This window comes from Porites lutea, chromosome 7, assembly GCF_958299795.1.
Source record: "Porites lutea chromosome 7, jaPorLute2.1, whole genome shotgun sequence".
Classification (NCBI taxonomy): Eukaryota; Metazoa; Cnidaria; class Anthozoa; order Scleractinia; family Poritidae; genus Porites; species Porites lutea.
In genome coordinates, this window is record NC_133207.1 from 4,197,618 (window position 1) to 4,222,613 (window position 24,996).

The window sequence follows — 24,996 nt, forward strand, 5'->3', positions numbered from 1 at the left end:
CTTCAAAGACCTTCTTTTTAACACCTAATACCATTAGCCAAAAGGATAAAAAATCACATACCACAGGGCTAGATGATACCGCAATACTACACATTAAAATCAAAGTTACCGAAATGTCGCTCAAGAAAAAAGCTCAATACCGCAATACGTTAAACCCCCATGTCCCTCTCTTGTTTTTGTTGTTTTTTTCTTTGGGAGGGGGGATTAGGGTTAAAATGGAAGAGCCGTCTTCAGTTATTGACATTAATATTTCCAATTTTTTTTGTTGTTAACAGATAGCAGAAATTTACAGCCAACTTGAAGACTGTATCTTTTTAATGTCACAAAATTAAAAATGTTTCAATATTGAAAGTAAATTTAGCTGAAAATGTTGTATAACTAAGCTACTAGTTAGATATATCACGTGCTATCAGAAGGCCTATGAAAGATTTTAAGTCTTAAAGTAACCTACAGTAACAATAGTTGGATATAAATATATCAACACATTTACAAAAATACTAAGACATTTATGATATTGTGCTATTTAAACGTCATAATGATGTCATGAAGGTGTTGTATATGTATACCACTTGTTTTTCATCTAATCTTTCTTGTAACTTGTTAAAAATTCGTAGTAATTCCTCAACCTAATTTTTAGATGAAAATGCTGTTTCATTTGCTCAAGCAGAGAAGCTATATTATGAAACATCCCTCATCAATGTTAGCAATGAAGTTCAGCAAGAACAGGAAGAGCCGTCTGGTGGGTTCAGCATGCAAAGAAAGTCGTGTCCGATAGCCTGCAAGTAGTATATTTTGCTATCAGGCTAGTGAATTCTGTTCTTAACTTGCACAATACTAGGCAAATGAATTTTTTTAGGAAATTCACATCAGAGAAGCAGGCGTGGATCCATTTCTTTTACCACCGTCTTACAGAAGTTGGTCAGATTTTATCATAATAAATATATTTTTAGTAAAAAACTTTAATCTTTCCAAGTTGAAATCTGGATAATGGTTTGGACAGTCAGTAAATATCCTGTTTGAATGACTCAGAAACCCCGGAAAGGGGACTTTGGGGAGTTAAAATCCAAAAAATATCCCAGGGGACCATGCCCCTTAATCTCCCTAGAAGTAGGAATTCGGTCAGTATTTACTCTAGATCTGCAACTGAGAAGAACTGTAACCAATCCTGCTCATCAAGAAAATGTTTTCGGGCTAATTAAAATGACTCTTAGCCTAGTATGTGTTAGCTTCAGCTTGCCCAAATGTTTGAGCTTTAAAACTGGCTTTCTCTGCACACTGGGTTTACAACTATTAAAAACTCATCGTTGCAATTTGTCCCGTGCACCATCGCCATTACAAGACATCACCTTTTTCACCCTTCATCAGTTATCAGCACAAGGGAATGATTTTGTTTCTTCGTTTGTTTATTTCTTTGCACCAGGTTTTAAAGGTAGTACTGGTAGTGTTGTACAAGAAAAGAATACAGAAGACAAACTAACGCAGGTTAGATTCGTGGCTGTTTTCAATGCTGTAGTGTACGAGTAAGTTTTTTTTAGTTATTATTTTTACACTAGGATTATACTTTTCTCTTATTTTTAGCCCGATACCAAAGACGATCCACAGGGAAACTCAGCTGAAGCTCGTTCAGCAAACGAATATGAGAAACTGGCGCACATGTGTTTGAAGCAGAAAAAGTAAGTGATGTGTGATTTTAGAAGTTCCCGATGACGTGACAAGAAAGAAGTTGAGAGTCAAGAAAGAACAGTATTTGCTGACAAGGGAACGAAATGACTGCAATCTTGTTCAGAAAGTGTTGAAAATTTTGCACTTTCTTATCCACAGAATGCCTATCCCGCGGATTTGGTACCGCTATGACCCCTCCCCTCGCCCCAACCTAGTCAAAGTTGTTTAGTCGGGATCAGAAATGGTGCAGCGTGACTTCAAGATTGTTTCTTTTTCCGGTGGAAGGGGCAGTATTTGTAGTTGCTAGTGCTTTCAAGAGCTTTATCTTGAAACTGGACATGGTAACGTCCATTTTTCTCAACATTTTAGTTCTCCTCTCCATTTCACCCCTCATTCGCGCGCGGGCGTTTTCGAAATGTTTCTCATCGCCCTAAAAAAAAACCGCAAATGGCTGGCTGCGGAACCGACGAAAATAGAAAAATTGCAATTGACGAAGGTATTTCTCGTGAATTACGTGCGGCGTGTGGCCAGAGAAGACATAGGTCATAAGGCAATTGCCTTGATGAATTAACTCGACAATCATCGTGCAATGTTTATCGTGCTCACAGTCAGGTTATTTGTTATTTCTGAAATTTACTTTTCATTTCTTTATTCTTTTTGCAGTGCCCAACTTGCGCTGGAGTATTGTGGTAAGGTAAGAAACTTCTCTCGGTTGTGTAATTGGACGGTCGAACCGCTGTTCTCAACGGCCACACCCAGCATGCATTTGCCACGGCCAACTCAGCGCAACAGAAACAGCCATATTTTTTGTATAAAATAAATTTTTCTGTGGTTAATTAACATAATTTAACACGTGAACTCGACCATATGATAAAACCTCAATTTTAATTTACTACCGGTACATATGGAATGGGCTAAATCCCTTAAATCGATGTAGCGAGTAGTTGTGACTTTGAAAAAAGGTTTTATCTTCGTCGTTGTTCATCTCGCCAACCATAGGTTTTTAGGTGGTCGGTAAAACACCCTCACCTTTGGTCTAATATCCCATAAAATCAAAGTTTTGTTACATTTTTATGCTGCATTGCATTTATCTGAAAGTTCAGCTCTTTAGTGCCCCATAAAAAGCATACTGAATTGACGCGATTGTCTGAAAAATTCACTAGGCTGTCAAACTACGGCAATCAATCTATGGAGAAGCACATCCAATAACGAAACGAACATTGGATCTGTTTACTGTCATATATGCGGAGATGGGAAAGGAACAGTACTCGGGTAAGAGAATTTGCGTTTTGCCATTTTCTTTAGCCTGCGAGCAAGCTCTTCTAGGAAAGCTTGCCATTACGTTTCCGGAATTTGAATTCCACCTCCAGTTCCCTGTGGCTCCTCGTGGACTGAGCTGTCAGATTTCCGCCAATCAGCGCGAAACGGAAACGAGCGCGAATGTAAAACAAACATTGAAAAACACGTGCTAAGGGTAATGACGTCATTACTAATGTCATCTTCGCCAATCAGCATTTCGCATGGACTTTTTTGATGCATATATATATTTATATAATATGCTGTGTATATTTATTTGGATATATCCAAATTCCAGAGACGTAGTTGCAAGCTCTCCTTCCTTTTCCCTTCCCGCAGCCAGAGCGCCCCGGAGAGCTTGCTCGCAGGCTAGATTTGCTTCTACGGCACAGACCATTAGAAACCTTATTAGAGGGGGGGGGGGGGGGAGGGGGTCGGGCGAAGTAACAAAAAAATATTCGCGCGGGGGAAAATTACATAAAAAAAATTCATGCAAGCCAATTAATCCTAAGAAATATTCATGCTATGGCCTAAAAAAATTCATACAAGGAATTTGATAACGAAAAAAAATTCCTGCAGCTCAAAAATCCCCTCCCCATAACGTTTCTAATGGTCCGTCCCTAATATCAGTTATATAGCAGGCGACGATTGATCGTTTTTATGTAGGAGTATCATAAATGTTCTCAAGAATACGTTAACGACGATTACGTCATAGGGTCATTGCCCCTGAAGACCCAGGAGTACAAAGAACGAAAAAGTAAAGAACTTTCAGTTGAAAAACGTGGTTAAAATATTAGATCAAATCTCAATTTGCCTTTTCAGCGTGCGTACGGAACAAATGCCCAATAATGACGTTTTATCACTAAACGCCCGGCAAGAGTTGTTCAAAAGATGGATAGCGCTATCCACCGGATAAATCACTATCCAGTGAATAAGTATTAGGAAGTCGTGAATCGCGCTATCTAGTGGATAGAGATTTATCAAGTGGATAGCCTTATCCACCTTTTGAACAACTGGGTCGAGAAGGAAATTAATGGGTAATGATGACGTTGCGTTTTAATAAGTGCCTATATATAATTTATGCAAAATTACACGTACTCCTGTTGTTAATTATAAGCTATCATGACGTTTAGATGTTGGCCCTTCATTCTTTTTATCAATTTAAAGGGGACGTCAAAAAATCCACACTGTTCACTCTGATTGTTTTTTGTTTTTTACTTCTTCTTCTTCGATGGTGACATATTCAACAAAATAATTTTAGATTTTTGTTATCCTTGAACCTAAAATCAAATCAGGAATTGCTAGCTAGTACTTTATTAGTGATACAAGGTTAACGGTAGCCTGCGAGCAAGCTCTCCATCTAGGGACATCGTGAGATGTCACGCGCGATAGGAGACGCGAGATCATTTCTTTGCCCCTTACGGCTACGCCACTCACTACTGAGCAAGTTCTCGCACGGCTCGCTTTGTTCGACACTCAAGTTGGAGAGCTTGCTCGCAGGCTACAGTAACAGCATCTCGAATTCCTTTCAGCTGCCATGCAGAAATTTAATGAAACCAAGGAATCTAGCGAGGAAAACGCTGACAAAACTGCGCAACCTCCTCAAACAAAAATATCAACTGCGGAAAACTCTGAAGGAGATGTAAAGTCGTCAGCGGATTCAAGACAGAGCCCTGTTGGGGAGTCTCACCAGGGGGAACCCAGTGCGGCCACGCCCGATGCACAGGACAACCAAGAAAACAGTACGTAGAGAAATTACGTCCTGCTAAAGACACTTCATACTCTGCACTCCTGCCATCGTCAAGAGTGCAACTACTTCTTACCTTCCACTTACTTTAGAAACTTCCATTTCGAAACCAACTCCTCTTTTAGCGTTTGTTTAGAATTTTCTTCCTACTCGCAGGAGTTAGAGCCGCATTTTACAAAACTGTAGACAAAACGCATCATTCTGCGTTTCTGGAAACTGCCCACCTACCCCTCCCCTAAGCCAACATTAACATTCACTTCTCACTTAGGGCAAGATGTTGGCTTAGGGGAGGGGTAGGTGGGCAGTTTCCCAGTCAATTCCTCACAGTAGGCAGATTTAGTAACGACAGTGACAACAGCGCGCGCAAATCAAAATCTGGCTTGAACAATGGCAGAGCGGCAAATAGAACACCAGAGAGCGGGTTTAATCCTTTCTTTGCTCTTTGGCGTTGCCATTTGATGTTACGTTGTCTTTGATAAATCTGCCTGCGTAAGTGTCGAATGCGTCACACTTCAACTCCACAGGCTTGAAGGCTAGACTACCAACAACGTATTGCACAACTGGTTTAAGGCATGCTAAACAGTACCACAGGGAAACAGCAGCCAATAGTTTTTTCCTGAGTACTTGATAGCATTTGTACATTGTAATCTCCTCCATATCCGAAAAAACAGAAGAAAAACAAAGAACTCTATTAAAGGACTGTATGCCCTCTTTTCTTGCAGGCTACAAAATTGGAATCACTCCTGGTCAAGCTATGTTTTGTTTTTTCCTTCTGACAACAGCAGTAGCAATTTGCGTGACCTTACTTTGTTGTCATGTAAGTGGCACGGACCCCCTGACAACGTACAAATACATTGTGACGCGGCTCAAATTTTATTATTACTATTATTTGAGACGGGCACCTTCAGGAAACAAATACTTCTGATGCAGGTCTTCCATGGAAGTCTCCTGTCTCAACAACTGTAACTGATCTGAAAAAAAAAGAGAAGCAGTTATAAGCTTGTCTATGCTACGTGCTACCGCCGTGTTCAAATACCTCTATAAGTGAAAAGATCCACCAGGAAAAAAAATAGCCATTCCGATATTCCGTTAATAGTTACATATATCTTTTTATTTCTTGTTACCAAACATTTTTACATTAGCCCCACTGATGAACTTGTTGCATTGTAGTATTGTTCTTTTATTTTGCGTTTTTATGTAAATCGTGTCTTGTAAATAGAAGTCAATCTTTTGGCAAAATATTTAACAAATGTACTAAGTGGAAGAATATTCTATTTAACGTATCTTGTTTAATGTAACGAAAAATCGATGAATTAAAAGGTTGTTTTTGTATATATATTGGAATTTCTTTTTGCTATTATTTAAGGAAAACCCGCTGCGTTGTGGTGGCTTGATAACATACCGTAAAATTCCGAAAATAAGCCCTGGGGCTTATATTTTTCAAAGGCCCTTTTTGATGGGCTTATTTTTGGAGGGGCTTATATTCGGAGGGGCTTATCTACGGGGGGATATTTGCATTTCAAAATCGATTGGGCTACCCTTAAAGTTGGAAGGAAACTTACCATTTTTGCTTTGTTTTGCTTTGTATTTGATATATGAGGGCAATCCAGTTCCAAGTACAAGCCCCCGGTGGGACTTCTATTCGGAGGGGCGATTTAACGGAGGCTTTTTGCGTTACGAGTTTGGGGGGCCTATATTTGGAGGGCCTTATTTTCGGAATTTTACGGTAATTACTTGCAGCTAACTTGTTTACTAGCCTGTTCAACTCACTGTATGGAAATGTAAAAGAAAAGTTTCTGTCTCGTAGCTTATGTCACGTATATAGCTTTAAAAGGTTAGCATAAGTGTCAATGGGCGAAGTAGGGTTGGACACCTCGTGAGGTTTACTCAACGGATTATCTCCCTTACATAGAATTGCGCTAACCAAGCGGCGGTTCAGTTCTCGGAGAAGTGCGAATGTATTGTCTTTAGATTGTCCACCCCTTGAAATTTTGACTAAAAGCCGTTTGGCGCTATTGGAGCCGTATTCTGGTCACTTGCAGACCAAAAAAAGAAACTTTCCAAAACGTTATTTTCAAGTCGATCTCAGACAGGCTTTTGTTCTTGCTGGTAACTTACAGCCTCCGAAGTACGGGCACGTGGTTTTATTTCTAGGCAACTGCGGACCCTAATCGTGCAGGTATTTTGTGATTCCATCGCGCTTGGATCACATTTTCGACAAGCGAATGTTGCGAGAACCTCGCTACGCCCAATCCCCAGTTCGGCTCTCGCTTCGCGAAGAACAAATTAGGATAACGCAGAGCTGTGCTATTATCCTAGCATTAAGGAAGATGTTTTTTTGAGTCAGTGACACGGCTGGCTCGAAAGAAAAAATCTAAGCACTTCCCACAGAAGCTGGCGAACCCATAACAGGGACCGCGGAGGGGGAGGGGCTGGTAGGGCCGCGGCCCCACCACTTTTTTGCGCTAAAAAGAAAAATAATTAAAATAAAAAAAAAGACTTGAAACAAGTTTTTTCCGTCTATATTCCGCTATATTTTCTGTATTTTCTTTAATTTCAAACGCCAGGCATTTTGTGGGGCTCCTTTGCTTTTCGCGGTAATTGTGCCCTGTGGCTGACTTGCTCCTTGATCAAAGGCCATACCTTGGCCACCCCTTCGCTTCGTTCGGCAGCGTGTTTTGTTCTTCCAGCTCCGGCAGAGTTTTTTTTATCAGCTTTATCAGACAAAATGAAGAAAATTACTAGCTTTTTCAAGCCAAACGAAGGTGAGTAGTTGTTTTGAGTCGATAAAAGTTTTATATTTTGTCTTTCTCCTGTCGAATCAATGAAATATTCGATGGCAAGAAGAATTACATTACTTGAATAGTGAACGGCCATAGTTAGAAATTTTTCAGATCACTTCAGTGTAATATTTTCTATACTAAAATTGTAATCGCGCCTTTTCTTGCATTGAATCTGAACTGACCGTGTACGTTGGCCGACCTATAAAAAGCAACAAATACTGGATAAAGTATGCAAAGTCACGTGACAGAAACAAATCAAATACTATGATTTTATTCTTTTTTTCGATTTTCAATTATTTTCAATTGTCAGCCCTCCCACTTTTCACCTTGCTCCGCGGTCCCTGCATAACCTTCTGGTTACTAATCCAGATGCTCTACCCCTGAGCCACAGGACACTCGCGGAAGCTGGGGCCACTAAACTAAGCGGCCAGCGGTCAGCGAGCACAAGATGAGCGCGTTTTTGATGTAACGTTTTCGTGTGCATTTGTTTATTTATAACACCCTGACTTAATTGTCCAGTTACTTTTCCGCATGGCCCAGCCACTCAGCGCGATTAAGCTAAGAGTTAAGCTACGGCTAAGGTGGCCACTCCTCAAGAGTTGAATCTCCCTTGTTTATGTTTTATGCTTCTGGGTTTAATACCTGGACCAAATTTCTGCAAGAAAGAACATATTTCTACGCTGTTTAAGGACGTCCGAAAAAAAAGAAGTGCACTTTGCACGCTAAACGGACCTACACATATTAGAGGCCTGGACGCTGAGTAAGGCAGAGCTAAGGCAGGCCTGGTGCCTCAGTACCCTGAAACCATGTCGAAGCACAAATATGGCGGCCCAGGAGGAGTGGTGTTTTGAGGAAGAAGGGTGCTTACAATTTAGTGGCCGACCAATCTCAGTCACATTTTCACCCACCTCGAACTGCTTCATCTGTACGCTCGAGGATGGAACGATTGAAGTGGTGGATGCGCGTTCCAGTCTGCGATTAAAGCACACCGCTCCGGCAGGTAAATTGAGAATTGATGAAGCATGTGTTTAAACTTTGCACATGAGTAACTGCGGATATTTCTCTGTTCGCAACTGTTACTACCTACACACAGAAAATCTTTTTTATGTTCCTCCCAAGTATTGATAGGGGAGTGCTGTATCTGAACTATAAACATTTTTCCTGTTTAAAACTGTCTAAGGATGATCGCAGGAAGTGCTTCATTTGCCTCAATCTAAGTGGTTGATCGATTTTGATTGATTATTACTCATTTGGTGAGCATGATTGAGGCTTGATTGAAGGTTACGTAATACTCTTTCTAATAACTATGTTATCTTTGCTTTACTTTTTAAAATATGTTCAAGTACAACGAAGATGCAATTAAACCCTTTAGTGGATTAATCTTCATAGACTCAAGCTTAATTGAGTTCTGCCAGTGAGAGTTTCAGTTATTGGTTACCCTAATTTCCTGGTCAACAAACTTACTCTTTTTTATCCTGTTAGTGGTGAATTGTGATTAGCAGGGGTATTTTGCAGAATGTCAAATACTTAATATCTCTGAAGTTTGGTAATTATAGGGTTGGAAAACTGAGTGAATTAATGGTTACCGGACGTTACGATACAGCAGTGTTCTCTTTATCAGGCAGTAACTGGTAAAATTTACCGTCTGAAGCAACATTTCTTACTGCCTTGAACTGATTGCAATTTAATTAAAATGAAATAAGTTGTTTTAAAAAATATGCAAGTTGTGATCCGATCCAATCTGATCGAGGTAATGAATGAATATATGGAAGTGTACTAAAGTATACGCAGTGATCAGGCATTTTGGAAAGAGAACATGGAAGACAGAGTCAAATTATTGGAATCAAATATTTTAAATTATTGTTTAAAGATAACAGCGGCTGATTTGCATAAAATAGGTCTTAAAATGAGGGAATGACGTTTCAGGGAACTTAGTCCCTAAATTTTGCAGTGAGATCGTAGACATGTCCCTTACTCCCTTACTCCACTACCCCCTTTCCCACTGGAAAGTGCGCCTCTGGCACATTTTTTTTGTCTTTCCGGCCATGAAAAGAATGGTCCCTTACCTGCTGAGCTAAAATTTAGGGAGAACACTGTTCAAGTCATTATGATAGGAGTATATTCAGTGTAGTTGTGAAAAGTTTAATGTGCTTGGTTTAAAGAACAAAGACCATTAATTTACTCAAAATGTTTTTCTTGTTTATGCACAAAATTTACTTGAAGTAATCGAAATTTCTGTGCAATTTCACTGCTTGAATGAAATGACTTGTATCAAAATGACTTTGTATCGAAACCACCAGTTCCCGAATCAAGTTGCAGTTAGGTTCATTATACAGTGAGAACTGAACTGGAATTTGATTCTCTCAGCTTTTTCACTCTAATCACTAAACTTCAGAGTTGATTGTCCACAGTGTTCTCCTTATCAGGCACTAACTGGTAAAATTTACCGCCTGAAGGAACACTTCTTACCGCCTGCAACCGCTGAAGGTTTACTAAAAATAAATATTGTAAAATTAAAAAAATACGCAAGTTGTGATACGATCCGATCAAGGAAATGAATGAATATGTGGAAAAGTACTTAAGTATACACAGCTTTTCTTTTTATGGACCAAAAAAAATATTGGAATCAAACATTTTTAAATTGTTTTTTAAAGATAAAAGTGGCCGATTTGCGTAAAATAGGTCTTCAAATGAGGGAATGACATTTCAGAGATTTAGCACCTAAATTTCCCTGCGAGGGCAGAGTCATGTCCCTCACTTCACTACCCCCCCCCTGCCTCCCATTTCCCCTAGGAAAGTTTGCCTCTGGAGCATTTTTTGCCTTACCGGCCATGAATGGTCCCTCACCTGCTGAGCTAAAATTTAAGGAGAACACTGTGTCCATTCGACTTTTCTGCAAAATACTCCTGTAGGATGGATATGCCTTAAAACTGCAAAAAACTCCTCGTGTGAAAAGGTTGTGAAACTTAAAAACTGAATGTATCTTTGTTTAATTCTCTTTAGGAAACTCTGACCCACTTCAGTGTAGATTCTGTCCTGAGGTAGAAAAACTATTTATCACAAATGGCTCTGTATCTGGGCTTAGAAAGGATCTTAATGGTGTCTTGCTGCTGGACAGCATTTTACAGCCACCTCTCAAAGGTTCTTGCAGTGAACCAGTTGTTCTCGAGTTTACACTGCCAGATGTGAGTAGTATATCAAATACGACATATGGTGTGTCATGTGATATTCAGAAACCAAAAAATGCAGATGAAAAAATGAGGTGTAGCCAAGTTTTTTTAGGAGCGACTTGTGTCTAAAGTTAATACCAGGAAGCATTGAGTAAAGTGTTTGATGATAGCTTGTCAAATAGACAATAATTGTTTTTGATAAATTTGAAGCTTAAGTGTTCAAACACTCTCTTATACAGTGTCATTATGTTTCCCTGAATTGATTTACACCCGACAAATCCTGGTACACAGGTGGGGAAAGGGGGAGGTGGGGGGGAGGGCAGAACAATGATTTCAGGGCTGTTTTTTTGAGACAACTTTAACAGAGTTTAGTTTCATGTGTGGCACAGGCTAGTGGTATTTTTGACACTTGAGCTGAGGCCTTTAGTCGACTAAATCACAGTAAATGTCATTGTGGCAGTGACTTTAATGACATGATATTTTGCTAGGCTCTTCTGCTGGTGTCAGCAATGGAATTATGCATGTCTGGTGGAGAAGAGGGTTTAAAAGTAAATGGTTTAAAGGAAGTTCATCTCATGCTGAAAGAAGAAGTAGAGAAGGCCCAGTCACTGTTGAATTCCAGCCATGATAAGGCAATTAAGGTACATGTGTACATATGCAGTTGAATTGAGTTGTAGCATGACTCCTTCCGTTACACTCTTATAGTGAACCTAGGTTGTTGGAGTCGCAAGCAGAAGCAAAGGACTAATAATAATAATAGTAATAATAATAATAATAATAATAATAACAATAAAGAACAGGAAAAAAATACCAAGATTTAAAAAAAAGCGGAAACGTCTGTGAAATTGGAAAGAAGTTGTGCTTGTAGCGATCATCATTTGTGCCCTCGGAACAGTCAGTAAAAAATTCCATCTGCATTTAAAGAAAGCAGGACTTGACAGAAGTGTAATAACAATAATAATAACAATAGTAATAATACACAAGAGTGAAAAGACATTGAATAATACTCTACAATGCAATACTTGTACCTAAACAACTACTATAGGAATACCTAGAGTTCTTTGTCTACTACTAATCGTGTGCCAAGCAATGACTTGCCTATAATGGTGAACTTCAGCAACATACATGTAAGTTGAGACCATAAGTGCGTTTTTTTATTTATTTTCTTTTAGTGGTGCACTTGCCAGATAAAGTATCCCTGTGGCTCTTTGGACACTGCATTTGGTGACCTGACCAGATATTTAGAGAAAAACCATAAAAATCATGCTGCCCTCCCTGTGGTTTCTGCTGTACACTTGAGGAACATGTGCCTGTTCGATGTGCAGGGGAAGCTACCCATGTGTTTGGAAGCAGAAAGAAGGAAGACATTTGTGTCTTGGCCTCACAAGGAATACAGGTATAGTGAAACCTGGACAAACGATCAACTCTGTTCCAGTCAAATTCACATTACTTGTCTCGGTTGAGTTGGGAAGGTTCATGGCTAAGTAATCAGTCAGTGGCAGATCTAGGGGGAAGGGTCCAGGGATCCCTCTAATTGAAGCAATTGAGAATAAGCAGTAGCAGATCGAGATCTTCTGATAAGGGCTAGCCCTGTCATCCAGACCCTGAGATAATGGGGGGGGGGGGGGGGGGGGGTGTCCCCAAAAAATTTTTTTTCAGCCCTTCAGGCCTCAGTTTGGTGTAAACATAAGGGGGTGGCAGCCCCCCTGGGCCCCTCCCCTGATAAGTGCTGAAAACTGAAACTACTTTCATAGGATGATTGTGTACTCCTTTCATCTGATAGTTTCAAGGCTTGCCAAACACATATGAAGGAGTGAATAAAGGTGGACGTTTGGACCCCTTGCCAAAGATTTTTGGATCTGCCCTTTTCAATCAAATTGTTAGCTTAGCGGTAATTTGTCAAATAATCATATTTGTGAATGACCTTCATAACTCTCCAGGGTCAAAAGAAAAAAAAGACTTGCCTGTTCCATTGTACCTTACTTACTTGCAAAGAAATCCTTCTGTTTTCAAGCCCCACAATATTCATTATCATTCCCATAACTTTACCTCAATATGACTACATGTAGTTGAATGCCGGGTGAGTCTAGATAGTAATTTTTTGTTTTGTAAGTTACATTTTATTTTTGTATTTGCTCTTAAGGTGGGCATACCCTGAAGCTATGGCAAAAGCTGGCTTTTACCATCAGGTAATCTTGAGTATATTATGCAGAATGTATACATGGCATAATGTTTAACCTGTACATGTACATTGTATTTGATGGACTGCAAGAAGGTTTAACTATAAACCTTACAAGGGAAGGTAGACTATTGTCAGAGTTGTCTGATGAACTAAAACAAGGTTTAACCCCAAAAAGACTTAGGCTGTACAAGGGATGGCACACTATAATCAGCCATGTGTAAAAAAAAACTTCAGACAGGAAGGCGCACTGATGACTGGCTTGTTTTGTGGACTGACAGGGGTGTTAACCACAAATCTGTTAAGAAGAGGCCACTTTGGTCACTGTAGGATGCAATGATTAATTTTAGTCTAAATTCTCTTTCAGCCAAGTAACCGAGGAGATGACAGAGCTCTTTGTTTCACTTGTAATGTTTGTTTGGTGTGCTGGGAGCCAACAGATGAACCGTGGTCAGAGCATGAACGCCATTGCCCAGATTGCTCATTTGTTAGGGGGGACCACACCAAGAATGTACCTATGTCAGGTAAGGGAAGATACTTGTCAGTGTTCAGTCTGTAGTTGTATACCCAGTAGTTTTCTATGTCCTTAAATATGTAGCAAACTACTGGGTATGTGGTATTTTATTTAACCTGACACATATTTTGGGCAGTGTGAGAAGTGTTTTGAATGTTTTTGCTGTTGTTGTTGTTTTTTGTAGTATCACTGGCCACTGCACCAGGTTATGACCATCAGACTGCTGCTCAAGTCAAGGTAGGTGTATGAAACAAGTTAAAAGAAATGTAAACTGATATAAGTTCTTATGGGCCAGAGCACAAACAAAAATTAATGAAAATATGTAAACTAAAGTTAATCAGAGAGGGTGGCACTTGTCAGTTTTGAGAAATGATAAACCTGCATCTCTCAAAGTGTCCTCAACCAACTGGAGATACTTTCCAGGCCCCAGTTGTTCAAAAGGTAGATAATGCTGTCCAGTGGATAAATCCCTATCCAATGGATAGCGCAATTGGTTTTCCTAATACCTATCCACTGGATAGTGATTTATCTGGTGGATTGCACTATCCAATGTTTGAAAAATTGGGGCCACATTATTTTAGAATTTGGTATGGTTAGTTTTTGGAGAGAGCAGAAACTGGAGAGGAGAACCCAGAGGAAAGCCTTTGAGAGCTCTGAAGAGTGCCAACAATAAACTCAACTCACATATGGCATATGGAGTGCTCTTGGCACTGCACCAGCCCTGCTCTCCTAAGGTGTTAAGCACTGGCTAAACAATCCAACATTTTCATCCAACATTTTGTTGGAGGAGCAAGTTTCACTTTTTAGCCCCCTCTCTTCAACTTTGCATTTAAATGTCTTCTGATGCTTCACCTCTATTGGGTATTTTTATCCATCATTTTGCATTGCAAACAAATGTTTGGTAGTTTAGTGGCCTACAAAGTAAACTCTAGTGGGAAAAAGCAACCAATGGAAACCAAGTTCATAAACATAATAAAATTAATAAGTAAATGAATAACAATTCAAATGTAACACATCCATGTAGTGTTCTTTGTCAAATATTCCTGGTCAAACTGGGGTTTGGAAATGTTGCTTTATTTTAAGGAGAAGGGAAAACTGGAGTACCCAGCAAAAAACCTCTCAGAGTAAAGGAGAGAACCAATACCAAACTCAACCCACAGATAGCATTGACACCCGACCACATGGGTGGGGGTGAATGCTTTCACCACTGTGCCACCCTTCAGGTGCAATAACGGCAAAGCTTCATTTGGATGTACTCTGTTCAATTTTTAGTCTGGCATCTTTTTCTCATTTAGCCACACCATGTTGTGTTGGACACAGACATGATGTTGGTTGAAAATGTTGTGTTGTTTTTGAAGGGCTTTATGAATGTTGCACTGTGCAGTACAGGAGTGCTTGTACTCTCTTTAGTTTTAAACCAGGTTACCATTATCTACAGTTGTATGCCTTTTTCCAGCATTTGTTAAATTACTTTTCTGGTTTTCTCTTTTAGTTTATCAGTGAAAGCTCATGTTGCCATTATATAGTGACATGTAGTGAAAATGGCGGAATTATCATCTGGAACATCCAAGACGAACTAAAGGTTGGAAGTGAATATTTAAATATTGTTTTGTTTATCCAGGCATACCCAAATCATGTTAAAAAATTTTACAGCAACAGAGTGTGGCCAAAAAGGTAAAATTTGAATGGTTTTATCACAGGAAATATGAAATGAAGCCTTAAAGGTCGACAATTTGGGTGTGGCTTGGGATTTACTTGACTTTCTAAACATACTGTTCTATAACAGGTAACCAAATAAGAGCCAAGGACGTATATACACATCCTCTCCTTACCATAGTTTTATTTCTTCCGGTTGCTCAGCATTTTTGTCTGTGGTCGTTTGAAAGGGTCCGAGAAGGAATAACGTTAACCACTCACCTGAATGTTTTTTATGGAAGTTTTTGAAGGTTACATCACAAGTTGATGTGTTGTGAAGTATTGAAAGAAGGTGCCAAGTTAGTTCTGACTACCTTGCCAGATCACTTACATTTTCACTGTATTTTCTTGTTTAAGGTAATTCCCTTGAAAAGGATGTACTATCCAGATTTTTTTCAAACTTGACACAAATGTCAACCATATATAGGACATTCATAAACTGCAGTAAAAGGATGGGGTCACCGTGCTTATTTTTGCCCTGTGTGTCCATAATTCTGAGTGTTTTTTCCTTGTTGTGCACGAAATGCTTGAAGCTTGAAAAACCCACAAAAATTCTTGAATTATGGCAAAAAATAGGAATTTTACTAAAACCTAAAGATGACTACTTCAAGCAACCAACATAAAATAATGACTCGTTCAGTTGTCATGTTTATGTCTGTCTTTTCTTTTCGCCGAAGATCAATACTGAGTTCCAAGTGGTGTTACCTACTGAAACTGACAAAATGCAAGAGTGTGGCATGTCAACAAACTTAGGCCCTCCGAAGAGCTTTGTTGCTTGGTCAGAACCAGAGAATTTGGAAACAGAGGACAAATGTACAGAGCAGGACAAGAATGTGAAAAACATCAGCGAGGAAGCGGAGAATCAATGTGATGAAGGTTGTGACAAGGAAACACTGTCTTCAACGAATTCCTGTGATCAAGGCTACACAAAGAAAGGTGCTGCCACTTGTGACATTAGAGACCTTTTAAGCCCCAAGATCCACCTACAAATTCTCCAGACTGATGTCCATATATTTCCTTACAGAAATTGTTGAGAGAATTTGATAAAGGATCAAGCATTTTCCCTTTGTTGATAATTCTGATAAGATTTTTTTCTTGATTGAGCTTTTTCCTCATTTATGATAATTTGATCAATTGAGCTTTCTGTGTAACTGACCACCTACCCCTCCCCTAAGTCACAATTTTGTCCTAAGTGAGAGTCTTTATGTTAACTTAGGGGAGGGGTAGGTGGTCAGTTAGTCAGAAACCTCAATTGATGCGATAATTCTCATAACCTTTTCTCTTACCCCTCCCCTCAGTCTTAGTTTTGCCTAAGTGAGAGTAAGTGTTCATGTTAACTTAGGGGAGGGGTAGGTGGTCAGTTTCTCAGAAACTTCAATAATATTATTGATCTGATTATCTTCATAACCTTTTCTCTTACCCCTCCCCTAAGTCTTAATTTTGCTTAAGTGAGAGTAAGTGTTCATGTTAATTTAGGTGAGGGGTAGGTGGTCAGTTTGTTCTTTGGATGTCATTTTGCGAGGAAACCAGTGGTGTTGTCGCAAAATGTTGGCTGTTTTCCCAGGCTGGTTTGCAAATTACTGCCCTTTGTTACTTTTTAATTTGCAGCTGAGCAGAAGAGCACAGATGTTCCATCTCAAAGTAAAGATCCAGAAGAGCAAAGTCTAAAGGACAAGCTGAAAGTCTGCGCTGTGTCTCTTGTTTGTTCGTGTGGAAAGGATCCCACCAGCACTGCGGGGCAGAAATGTCAATCATTTAGACACACAGCCACTTTATTTCTTGCAGTATACATTGAAAAGCATTCTCCTTCAAGTGATACTGAAAAGACAGAGGGCAAACACGTATCGTTTTTAACAGCAGAGGGTTGCTCCTGTCCTTACATTTTGGTGTATGACATTATGGCAAACAGTGAAAATTCTGCAAAGCCACAATTCAATGTAGATAGCTGTATTGAACTTGAAAAAGAAATGATGTTGCAGGACCCGTATACAACTTCTGGCAGTGACGATGACTGGATGTACGATCAGTTGCCAATTCTTCCACCGGATTCTCTTAACCTTCACTCTTCTGTGCTGCAGAAATTTGCGGAGGCCATCGCTGGGGAGGAAAACATCAAGAAGTCAAAGGTTAACAAATGTAAAGAAGGAAATAAATGCGCAAAGCTTGTTCAATGCTTGGATTTATCAGGAATTTGCAATGGTCGGCTTTGTAAAGTAACAGAAATTGTCCCCTTTGGGGATGGTCAGAATATTTTAGTTAATCTTCATTGTTTTAATAATTATTTTATTGACAAGGGTTCACACATTGGTGAAACTAATCCGGAAAATGAAGAATCAGGGCAATCCAGTGACAATTGTACAGCTATACCGGGAAGTGATTCTGCAGGAAACGGGAAATGTCCTAGACCTGACAGTCTTCCTCAAAGCACTCTTACAGTGTACAAAATAGCAAGCAGTGGTGGGGAAAGAACGTTGTCCTCACAGCCCACATTAACAAAGCACTTTCCCTCTTCTGATGGTATTCTTAGTAACTTAGTTACCCTCCCAGTGGAGAGCCACGAACTTTTGCGGCACCCAGCTGGCCATTTTCAAGAGCTAGAAAACGTGTGTTCCGAATCCAGGCAATTTCTTGTTGGTGCGTTTAACGATAGTGTTGTCATCATCGATGCGGATTCTCTGAAAGTTGTTACTAAGTTCAAGGTCTCCAGCCAAGGTACAAAGATATCGCATATTTTGAACTGCTCTGGAATGGACTGCCTCTGTGTGTGCTGTGAGGATGGAGTAATGCACTTTTTGGGATTACGGAATCAGGCGCAGGTTGAAGCAGGCACAGGTACAGCAGAAGACAGCAAAGATGGTTCATCTATCTCCGAAGCACCATTGGGAAGCTGTAGTTCACAGTCAGGTAAATTTGATTAGGAAGCTAGTCCAGCCATTTTCTGGTTACTGTCTGGCTTTTTCTGGTTTTCACATGACATCATCTAATTTCAAAACTAAAGAATTATCGATCCTCTTGAGTTTTTACTTCCTGAATTGTTATTGCAGCTAAAAATTTATATTTTTACAAATGTGGATAGAAATTTATCCGTTGGATAGTATTATCCACCCTTTTCACGGCTGGGACCAGATGGAATAGACTGGATGATGTTACATTTGTATATTTTATCCAAATCATGGTTTGATTTCGTTTCTGTAGCGGCTGCTTTTAATCCAGATCAGCCCATTTCTATGGAATTTCTTCAGCATTTGGTTCAGCTGACGGAATTTGTGACACTGATGCCAAGGTTTACAGCATCTGTCCCCTCCTCTTGGGTTGAAGTTCAACAAGATCAACAGCGTCTTCATCAACATACCTTGGTCGATCCAGTGTTGCATACCAGAACATGGAAAGTACGATCAGATGGTAGTAGGTATGTCTGAGCCTTAAAGGAGCTCTGTCACGGCTGTGTATTTCACTGGGTTAATAGGGAGCTGAAGCAACACGGGCGGTTAGGTACCAGTTCTCGTTAGGGTATTTGTTCAAACAAGGTAGTATGTTTTTAATCAGGTAATGTTTCATTTGCTTTGTTAGTAATCAACTGTCTAAACAGGGATATTATCTATTTAATTTTATTCAATGTCGTCCCTATTCCCCATCCTTCTCCTCCCTTCCACAGTTAGCCTTTTCCTCTCCTTCTTTTCGTCGATATCAATGCCATCAATACTTCATGTCTTGATTACTTTTAAACAACGCCAGGAGCCGTAGAAAGTTTTGAGGAAGCTCACTGTTGAATGGTACGCCTGTAATAATTTAAAAACTTAGAGTTATTGAAGAAGGGGCCGTGGGGGTTCATTTTTTCCCTGCCAACTCTATGCGCACAGTGTATCTTCATGCCTCGAGTTTTCAATACAAGAAACTCTGAGACAACATGCATGTATGCGAGCAGTACAGTGTAAAATTATTAGTTGCGTCTGTTTGTACTGCTGCAATTCAATACCTCATCTGTTACCTATTAATCGAGAAATTTCCTTTTTTGCAGATTTCTGGGGAGGGAGCAACTTGTGGAGGTTGTTCTTCCGAGATATTGTCACGTGGGGCACATCGATATCAGATTCTCGCTCAGCCCCATGATCACTCAGCCCACAACAAATGTGTACCTTCTGAACCCACCTTACGTCAGCTCTTTTAAGTCCTGTCAGAATGCCTCTGCCCCTGCTTTGGCAGAACAAGACAAGAGAGGAATGCTGGCCTCTGCTCAAGATCAAGGCCATGTCGTGTGTGGCCCTGTGAGTTTAAAGCTAGGGCTTGACAGCACTGGGCGGCATGGTCGTGTCACTTTGACCAGCCCGAAATTGGTCAAATCCAGCGGTCGAATTTTTTTGATTGTGTTTGACAGTCAAGGGCCAAGTGAAGATCTCTCTGAGGTGTCCATCACAGTGACACGGTTTAAAAACAACTCCAGTTTGGAATGCCACAAATTGAGAAGCAGCTTGCTGGAAAACAGCAGCTTCAGGCTGCTTGATATTGTTGTCGGATCTCTGCCGGTGCACGGAGCAGCTAGAGACGAAGATGGCAGGAAACTTGCTCTTGAACTCCTCTGTTGGATTGCTGGCGTGTGTGTCAACTACAAAACAAGGTTAGATTTATTATTACATACCTTAACATCTTTTAAATGCACGGCCGAAAAGTACCACGTGTACTGATGCAGGGTCCAAGAGAGTCTGGTTATTGGGCAATGATTTAGCGTTAACTGCTGTTTATAAGCCCCCCACCCCCACCCCAGTTATAGGTCCATCTACCTGTAAACAAAAAAATCCAAAATACGTATTTTCATCAGGCACTGTAGCTGTCGAACCTACTTTTGTTGCTTTCCTTTAACACTCGGAAACCTAAGTCCATGGCCTCTCGTGGCATTCCTGGCATTCCTTCAAATTTCTTTGAAGAACAGTGAACTAAAAACTACCCACAATACCTTTGATGATTGTCGCGTGTACTTTTTCTGACAACTTTTCTCGAAATGGCTGTATATTCGGTTTATACATGTATGCCCCCGTCGGATATAGGCCCTTCCTTTTATCATGAGCCCTCTTCAAGCCCCCCTTACGAAGCCACATTGAGTTTGTGGTATTTTAGTAAAATCCAACTGGTGGTCTATTATCAATGCTGCGTTCTGATTGGTTGAGCGACTACTAGGCTATATGTTATAGTCCACCAGCAGCGAAATGCGCCGGCGTTGAAAACCAAAACAATGGCGGCTGAATCACGTTTTGCTCGCTAAAGTTGTTTTGTCTCGATATTTTTGACCAACTATTGGATTTTACTAAAACAATTATTCCTCTCGCCCTCATGGCCTCTGAGCGGGATCCTCTCTTTACAATTTTGCTATGCAACTTTGCATGTATCTACCGCAGGCCTAAGGAGTGAGGGCTCAAAGAAGATACCAAGTTTAGCTTACTTCAACACTTTGTGCCTCGTTGGACGATGTCAAATCGGCGCTCCTGTGCCCAGACAACCAATGTCGGCGCCTTTCAATCCTAATCCGACCTGGTAGACTTGAACGCATGAAGTTATGATCAGTCACGTTTATTTGAACAGCTAAAGTTGCATTACAAAATAATTGGAATCAAGGTCAAACGTAGAGCTTTGTTGAATATGACCTTTTTGTTTTGTTTTGTTTTTACTAGGGATTACAGCGATATGGCATTGATACAGGAGGTGGAAGCTTACCTGCCTAAGTTGATTCAAACGTGTTATCTCTCTTCTGGGCGAAGCATCGCTCACAAGTGTAGCCGACTTCTGATGATGTGCGCGAGGTAAACCACGAATTTTTACTATTCAGAGTTATTTTTCTTCCTTTCCTTCGCCGTCATATGTGATTCAAGCTCCACGCTTCCCCCGTGATTTACACCCCGCCCATGAAGCGCATAAAAAAGACGCTTGTTGTACTGCCCGTAAGTAATGGTAGTAGGACTTAAGTGGACTGAAGTGTAGCCGAGGACGAAACGAATTCCTCTTACCTATTATTTAACTCATCAATAGAGATGAGCGTGGGGGAAGATGCCTGTGAGGCTTGTGGAGCCCCGAAAGGTAGCTCACTGCAGTGTGTAACCTTAACAACCCTGTGAGTGGCATCAACCCAGGCACCGTCACCCTCCTAACCAGTGGAACCTACCATACTTACCATAAGCAGGGGAAGGGTAGAGAGCAGAAAGAAACTATGCCAGCACAAGCCACGAAAGGCAACGACACGCGATCGTAATGGCATGAGCTGAAGAGAAAGGCTGTAAAAAGACCCATGAGCGCCTGCAATGCGATTAGGGCGCTCCCGCATATCTCCGACGAGAGACTGCTGGCCAGCCATGTCTCGAGTTTATACTAAGCCTAAATTTCATTTAGCCACATTTCATCACTGTAACAAAATTTGACAACAATACAGAGCTAATTTGAAGGTTTCGTTAATCAAAACATAGGATCGTCCTTTTTTTCTTCCCGCATCTCTGTGTCTGGATGTTGGGTGAAACACTACCTCCTGTGCTTGATATTGGACTGGGTCAGTGCGAGTTGCACTGTGGCACTTTTTTGGGGGAAAAATTTTAACCTAGATTCCTTTGCGACCTCTTAATAGCCAATAAAAGAAGCGACAGCATCCCAAAACAGTCCCACAATGCAGTTCGCTGCAACTCCTACCCAGCCACACGAATATCCTCAAAATGTCCAATATTACCTCTAGTGCGTTACCAGATGTACTGAGATTTTCTATATAAACTTTTCTCTTCTTCTTTTTTTTTTTTTCAGGAAAGCCGTAAGTACCAGGACGTCCACTGACTCGACATCGTCTTTCAGGAGTTCTCTGTTGAATGCAATCCTTGATGTTTTACGAGACACCCCATGTGCAGTATCATCTGGAGCGGTCCACTGGCTTTTTAAGTTGCTAACAGGGTTTGCAGCCCAAGCAAACGCCTCTCTGACAAGTTTTGTTTGCTTGGAATTGCTGGAATTTCTGTCATCAAAGCTTGCCACCACAAGATTTCCTGAGCATCTTGCTTTACGTTCCAGGTTAGATTGCCAACAACTGGTTCGCTACTTGTGGAATTCGCTTCCTCCTAGTTCGCAACAAATTCGCTGTGTATTACTTTTTGTAATCCACTGAAAATAGTCCCTTAATCGCTCCAGAAAAAAAAACCTTTTAATATATTTCTCGCTCTTTTAAACTGGCCCCTCCAAGGGTGCAAGTTTTGGACTTTGCCTATAGGCAGCGAGACGAATATGTAGGTAGCGAGTTCGAACGTAGCGAATTTGACAAGTAGCTAAACCGTTGTAAAGCTTAGAAATGAAGGGACTGTTAATATATTTCGAGAACTGAACTGGTGCCGAAATGAGTCCCGTAGTTGTTTCTGGGATAGTTACTGGGGACGCGCCGTTGACTTGACTTGTCCCTGGTAACAGCCCCGGAAGTCTTTGCGAAAGTTAACTCGACCCAGTCTCAAAAGTGGTTCAAACTCGTTTCAAAAGTGGCGAATTTCCAGGGGTGGGAGGAGTGGGAGCAAAACCAGCAGATATTACAGGCAGTGAATAGCAATGATCCACAAAGATCAGCAAAGCAAAGCAAAGCAGAGCTGAGATATGCAATCACATGTCAGCCCCTGCAGACCAAGCAGCTACCCCGCACAAGCCTGCCTGCCCGAGGCTCAACCACTGTGACTTCTCCCCCCTGAGATGATATGCTCATCCATGGTGCGAATATAGCCACCTTTCATTGCTTTCAATCAACGTTAAACAATATTTACTTCGGTTATTTGTCAGATTTGGATTGTATGGCTGCCCTCTGGATCCTGTCCTATTCGATTCTGTGCCGCAATCCTGCAGCCAACAGCAAAGTTCACCAGTTGTCAGCAACCTGACTGCGCCGTCTTTGGCCAGCAAGTGTGTGAGTTCTGTTTCTGCTTCCACTGTGGCCTCAACTTCTGAACAAGTCTCATGGAGCAGTGTGAATTCTTCGCTGGCTTCTCAGGGTCTCCTGGAGGTCCAGCCTCTTCATTTTGTGTGTTGTTCTACTAGCGATGGTGCTAGAGTGGAGAGGGGTGATATACAACCAGTGAAAGGGAGCCTGGGGCCTGTGGGAGCACCTGTTACTGTTCCTTTTATGGCTTCAGCAATGAGCATGCCTCCATCTTCAACGTTGCCAACTGATTCGGCATCTTTGGTTGCTCTGGAACAAGAGCTTCAAGTGTTAAAGGTAACAGTGTTAATTGATTAAAACGCAATTACAGTCAATTCTCTCTAAGACGGACATATTTGTGACCGGTACTGAGTGTCCATCTTACAGAGATGACCGTCTAATAGAGAGTCAAATAAAAAGAATAAAGAAAGGCAGGGACCAACTCTGAACTCTAGGTGTCCATTTTAACAAGGTGTGTGTCTTTTAGAGGTGTCCGTTAAGAGACAGTCGTCGACTGCATGTGGCTTTCTTTACAACAGCTGTATTCTTCATAACGTATGTGTTTAAGTACCTTAGAAATCAAAATCTTCATCTCGTGAACAGTTTCAGTCAAGCGTTATTCAACAGAAACGAGACTGTATTCCAGCTGTAGCCTTCATCTCTGCAAAGAAGCTTTTCAGTATAATTTGAAGATGTTGTGGAGATGGTGAAGGCAACAGTCACGTTATTGACGTTATACGATGACCTACCTTTTTCCTTTTCTCCCTCCAGTCCTTTTTTACTGCAAGGGATAGATTCTCTTCAACTTAACGGGATGTGCGAATTAACAAAGTTCCAGGAGGCGTTCAAAAAGTCTAGATCGGGTTAGCTTTTGAAACCCAGTCCCTAACCTTTTGTTATTTAGTGACTAAAGGGATTGATCGAATCCAGGTTTTCTTGACGCCTAGTTCCAATTAGCCAATACCTTATGGCTGTAATAATAGGCTCCAATTTCGAAGGAGAAATGCACGTTGTTCTAGATGTGTAGTGTGTATCGTTTCTTCCATTATTTTGACTGCTGACCTGGTATTACAGTCAAACTCCGTTAATATTGAGGCTGTGCGGGCCATAGAAAGTGTCCGTATCGACGGGGTGTCCGTAGTAGTTGGTTCAATTAAGCGAAAATGTAAGGGCTTACTTTCCCTAGGGACAAAGCAAACTGTCTGTAATAATGAGAGGTTTGACTGTACTCTGTGTTCCTTTTGTAATACAGCAGCACCAGCAGCAGCTAGTCAGCCTGCAGCAACACAAAGAGCAACTGGAGAAGCACAAGAAGGAGTTGGAAGACCTGTCCTTGTGGTCTTTGTGGTCCAAAACTGATCCATGGATGCCTCCGCCCCCCAGCGTGCAGGCATTTCCACCACCCACCCTGGCACAGCTTGCCTCTCCATCAGCTTCCTCTCCCATCAACCTTGCGCAGCAGAAGAAGCAAGCAGGTTCCACCCGGAAACAGGAAGGGGCAAACGGTGCTCCTGTGTCACAGCCTGTTCAGCAGCATGTCATGCAGGTATGAGTAGTCTTCCAGGGGGGGGAGGGGTACAACGACAAACCATATCATCCAAATGGCCACTCCCTATAATGGCCTATACGGGGAGGCTCCCGCCCGAAAGGGGTACCTTTTTCAGGCTTCAAGTATATGAAAGCGTTGGGATTTCGCTAGTTGACGGATAAGAAAGGGTAGAGAAATCTGTCATTTCAGTCGGTTAAAAAGTTCAGTTAGCTAGCGATACAGTTATAGTTGTGCAAAAGTCAAGAAAAACGTTCTTTTTTTGTGATTTACACGACAAGGCGTTTCATTTAACGCAGTTGAAAGGGATCCAAAGTTTGAAACTAGATACGTGAAAGGGATATCATTCGTCAATAGAAGGTGTCAAAAATGGTATATAAAAGGCTAAGGCGTCGCACCCTGCACCCCGCACTTTTTTGTAGAAAAAGAACATTTTTTACTCACGTGATCGGCAACTATGTAAAAGAATGTTTTTACATGGAACAG

At 41.0% G+C, this 24,996-nt stretch overlaps 2 protein-coding genes across 2 annotated transcripts in view; both read left to right on the plus strand.

Moving 5' to 3' along the window:
* The window catches only part of LOC140942845 (uncharacterized), an 8,833-nt gene extending 2,792 nt beyond the window's left edge, over positions 1 to 6,041 (plus strand). Inside the window, exons 4-11 of the mRNA XM_073391858.1 lie at positions 276 to 306; positions 638 to 739; positions 1,421 to 1,482; positions 1,579 to 1,673; positions 2,326 to 2,356; positions 2,826 to 2,934; positions 4,491 to 4,700; positions 5,428 to 6,041. Coding sequence (XP_073247959.1) covers positions 276 to 306; positions 638 to 739; positions 1,421 to 1,482; positions 1,579 to 1,673; positions 2,326 to 2,356; positions 2,826 to 2,934; positions 4,491 to 4,700; positions 5,428 to 5,630 — 843 coding nt within the window. The 3' untranslated portion in view covers positions 5,631 to 6,041. The remainder of the gene's footprint in view (positions 1 to 275; positions 307 to 637; positions 740 to 1,420; positions 1,483 to 1,578; positions 1,674 to 2,325; positions 2,357 to 2,825; positions 2,935 to 4,490; positions 4,701 to 5,427) is intronic.
* A 2,255-nt stretch (positions 6,042 to 8,296) lies between these two features.
* Positions 8,297 to 24,996, plus strand: part of LOC140944177 (dual E2 ubiquitin-conjugating enzyme/E3 ubiquitin-protein ligase BIRC6-like) — a 42,814-nt gene continuing 26,114 nt past the window's right edge. The window contains exons 1-16 of the mRNA XM_073393304.1: positions 8,297 to 8,488; positions 10,492 to 10,673; positions 11,147 to 11,299; positions 11,831 to 12,054; positions 12,802 to 12,847; positions 13,205 to 13,361; positions 13,536 to 13,588; positions 14,844 to 14,933; positions 15,724 to 15,982; positions 16,655 to 17,950; positions 18,242 to 18,455; positions 19,065 to 19,661; positions 20,710 to 20,838; positions 21,821 to 22,081; positions 22,829 to 23,261; positions 24,217 to 24,510. Coding sequence (XP_073249405.1) covers positions 8,311 to 8,488; positions 10,492 to 10,673; positions 11,147 to 11,299; positions 11,831 to 12,054; positions 12,802 to 12,847; positions 13,205 to 13,361; positions 13,536 to 13,588; positions 14,844 to 14,933; positions 15,724 to 15,982; positions 16,655 to 17,950; positions 18,242 to 18,455; positions 19,065 to 19,661; positions 20,710 to 20,838; positions 21,821 to 22,081; positions 22,829 to 23,261; positions 24,217 to 24,510 — 4,566 coding nt within the window. The 5' untranslated portion in view covers positions 8,297 to 8,310. The remainder of the gene's footprint in view (positions 8,489 to 10,491; positions 10,674 to 11,146; positions 11,300 to 11,830; positions 12,055 to 12,801; positions 12,848 to 13,204; positions 13,362 to 13,535; positions 13,589 to 14,843; positions 14,934 to 15,723; positions 15,983 to 16,654; positions 17,951 to 18,241; positions 18,456 to 19,064; positions 19,662 to 20,709; positions 20,839 to 21,820; positions 22,082 to 22,828; positions 23,262 to 24,216; positions 24,511 to 24,996) is intronic.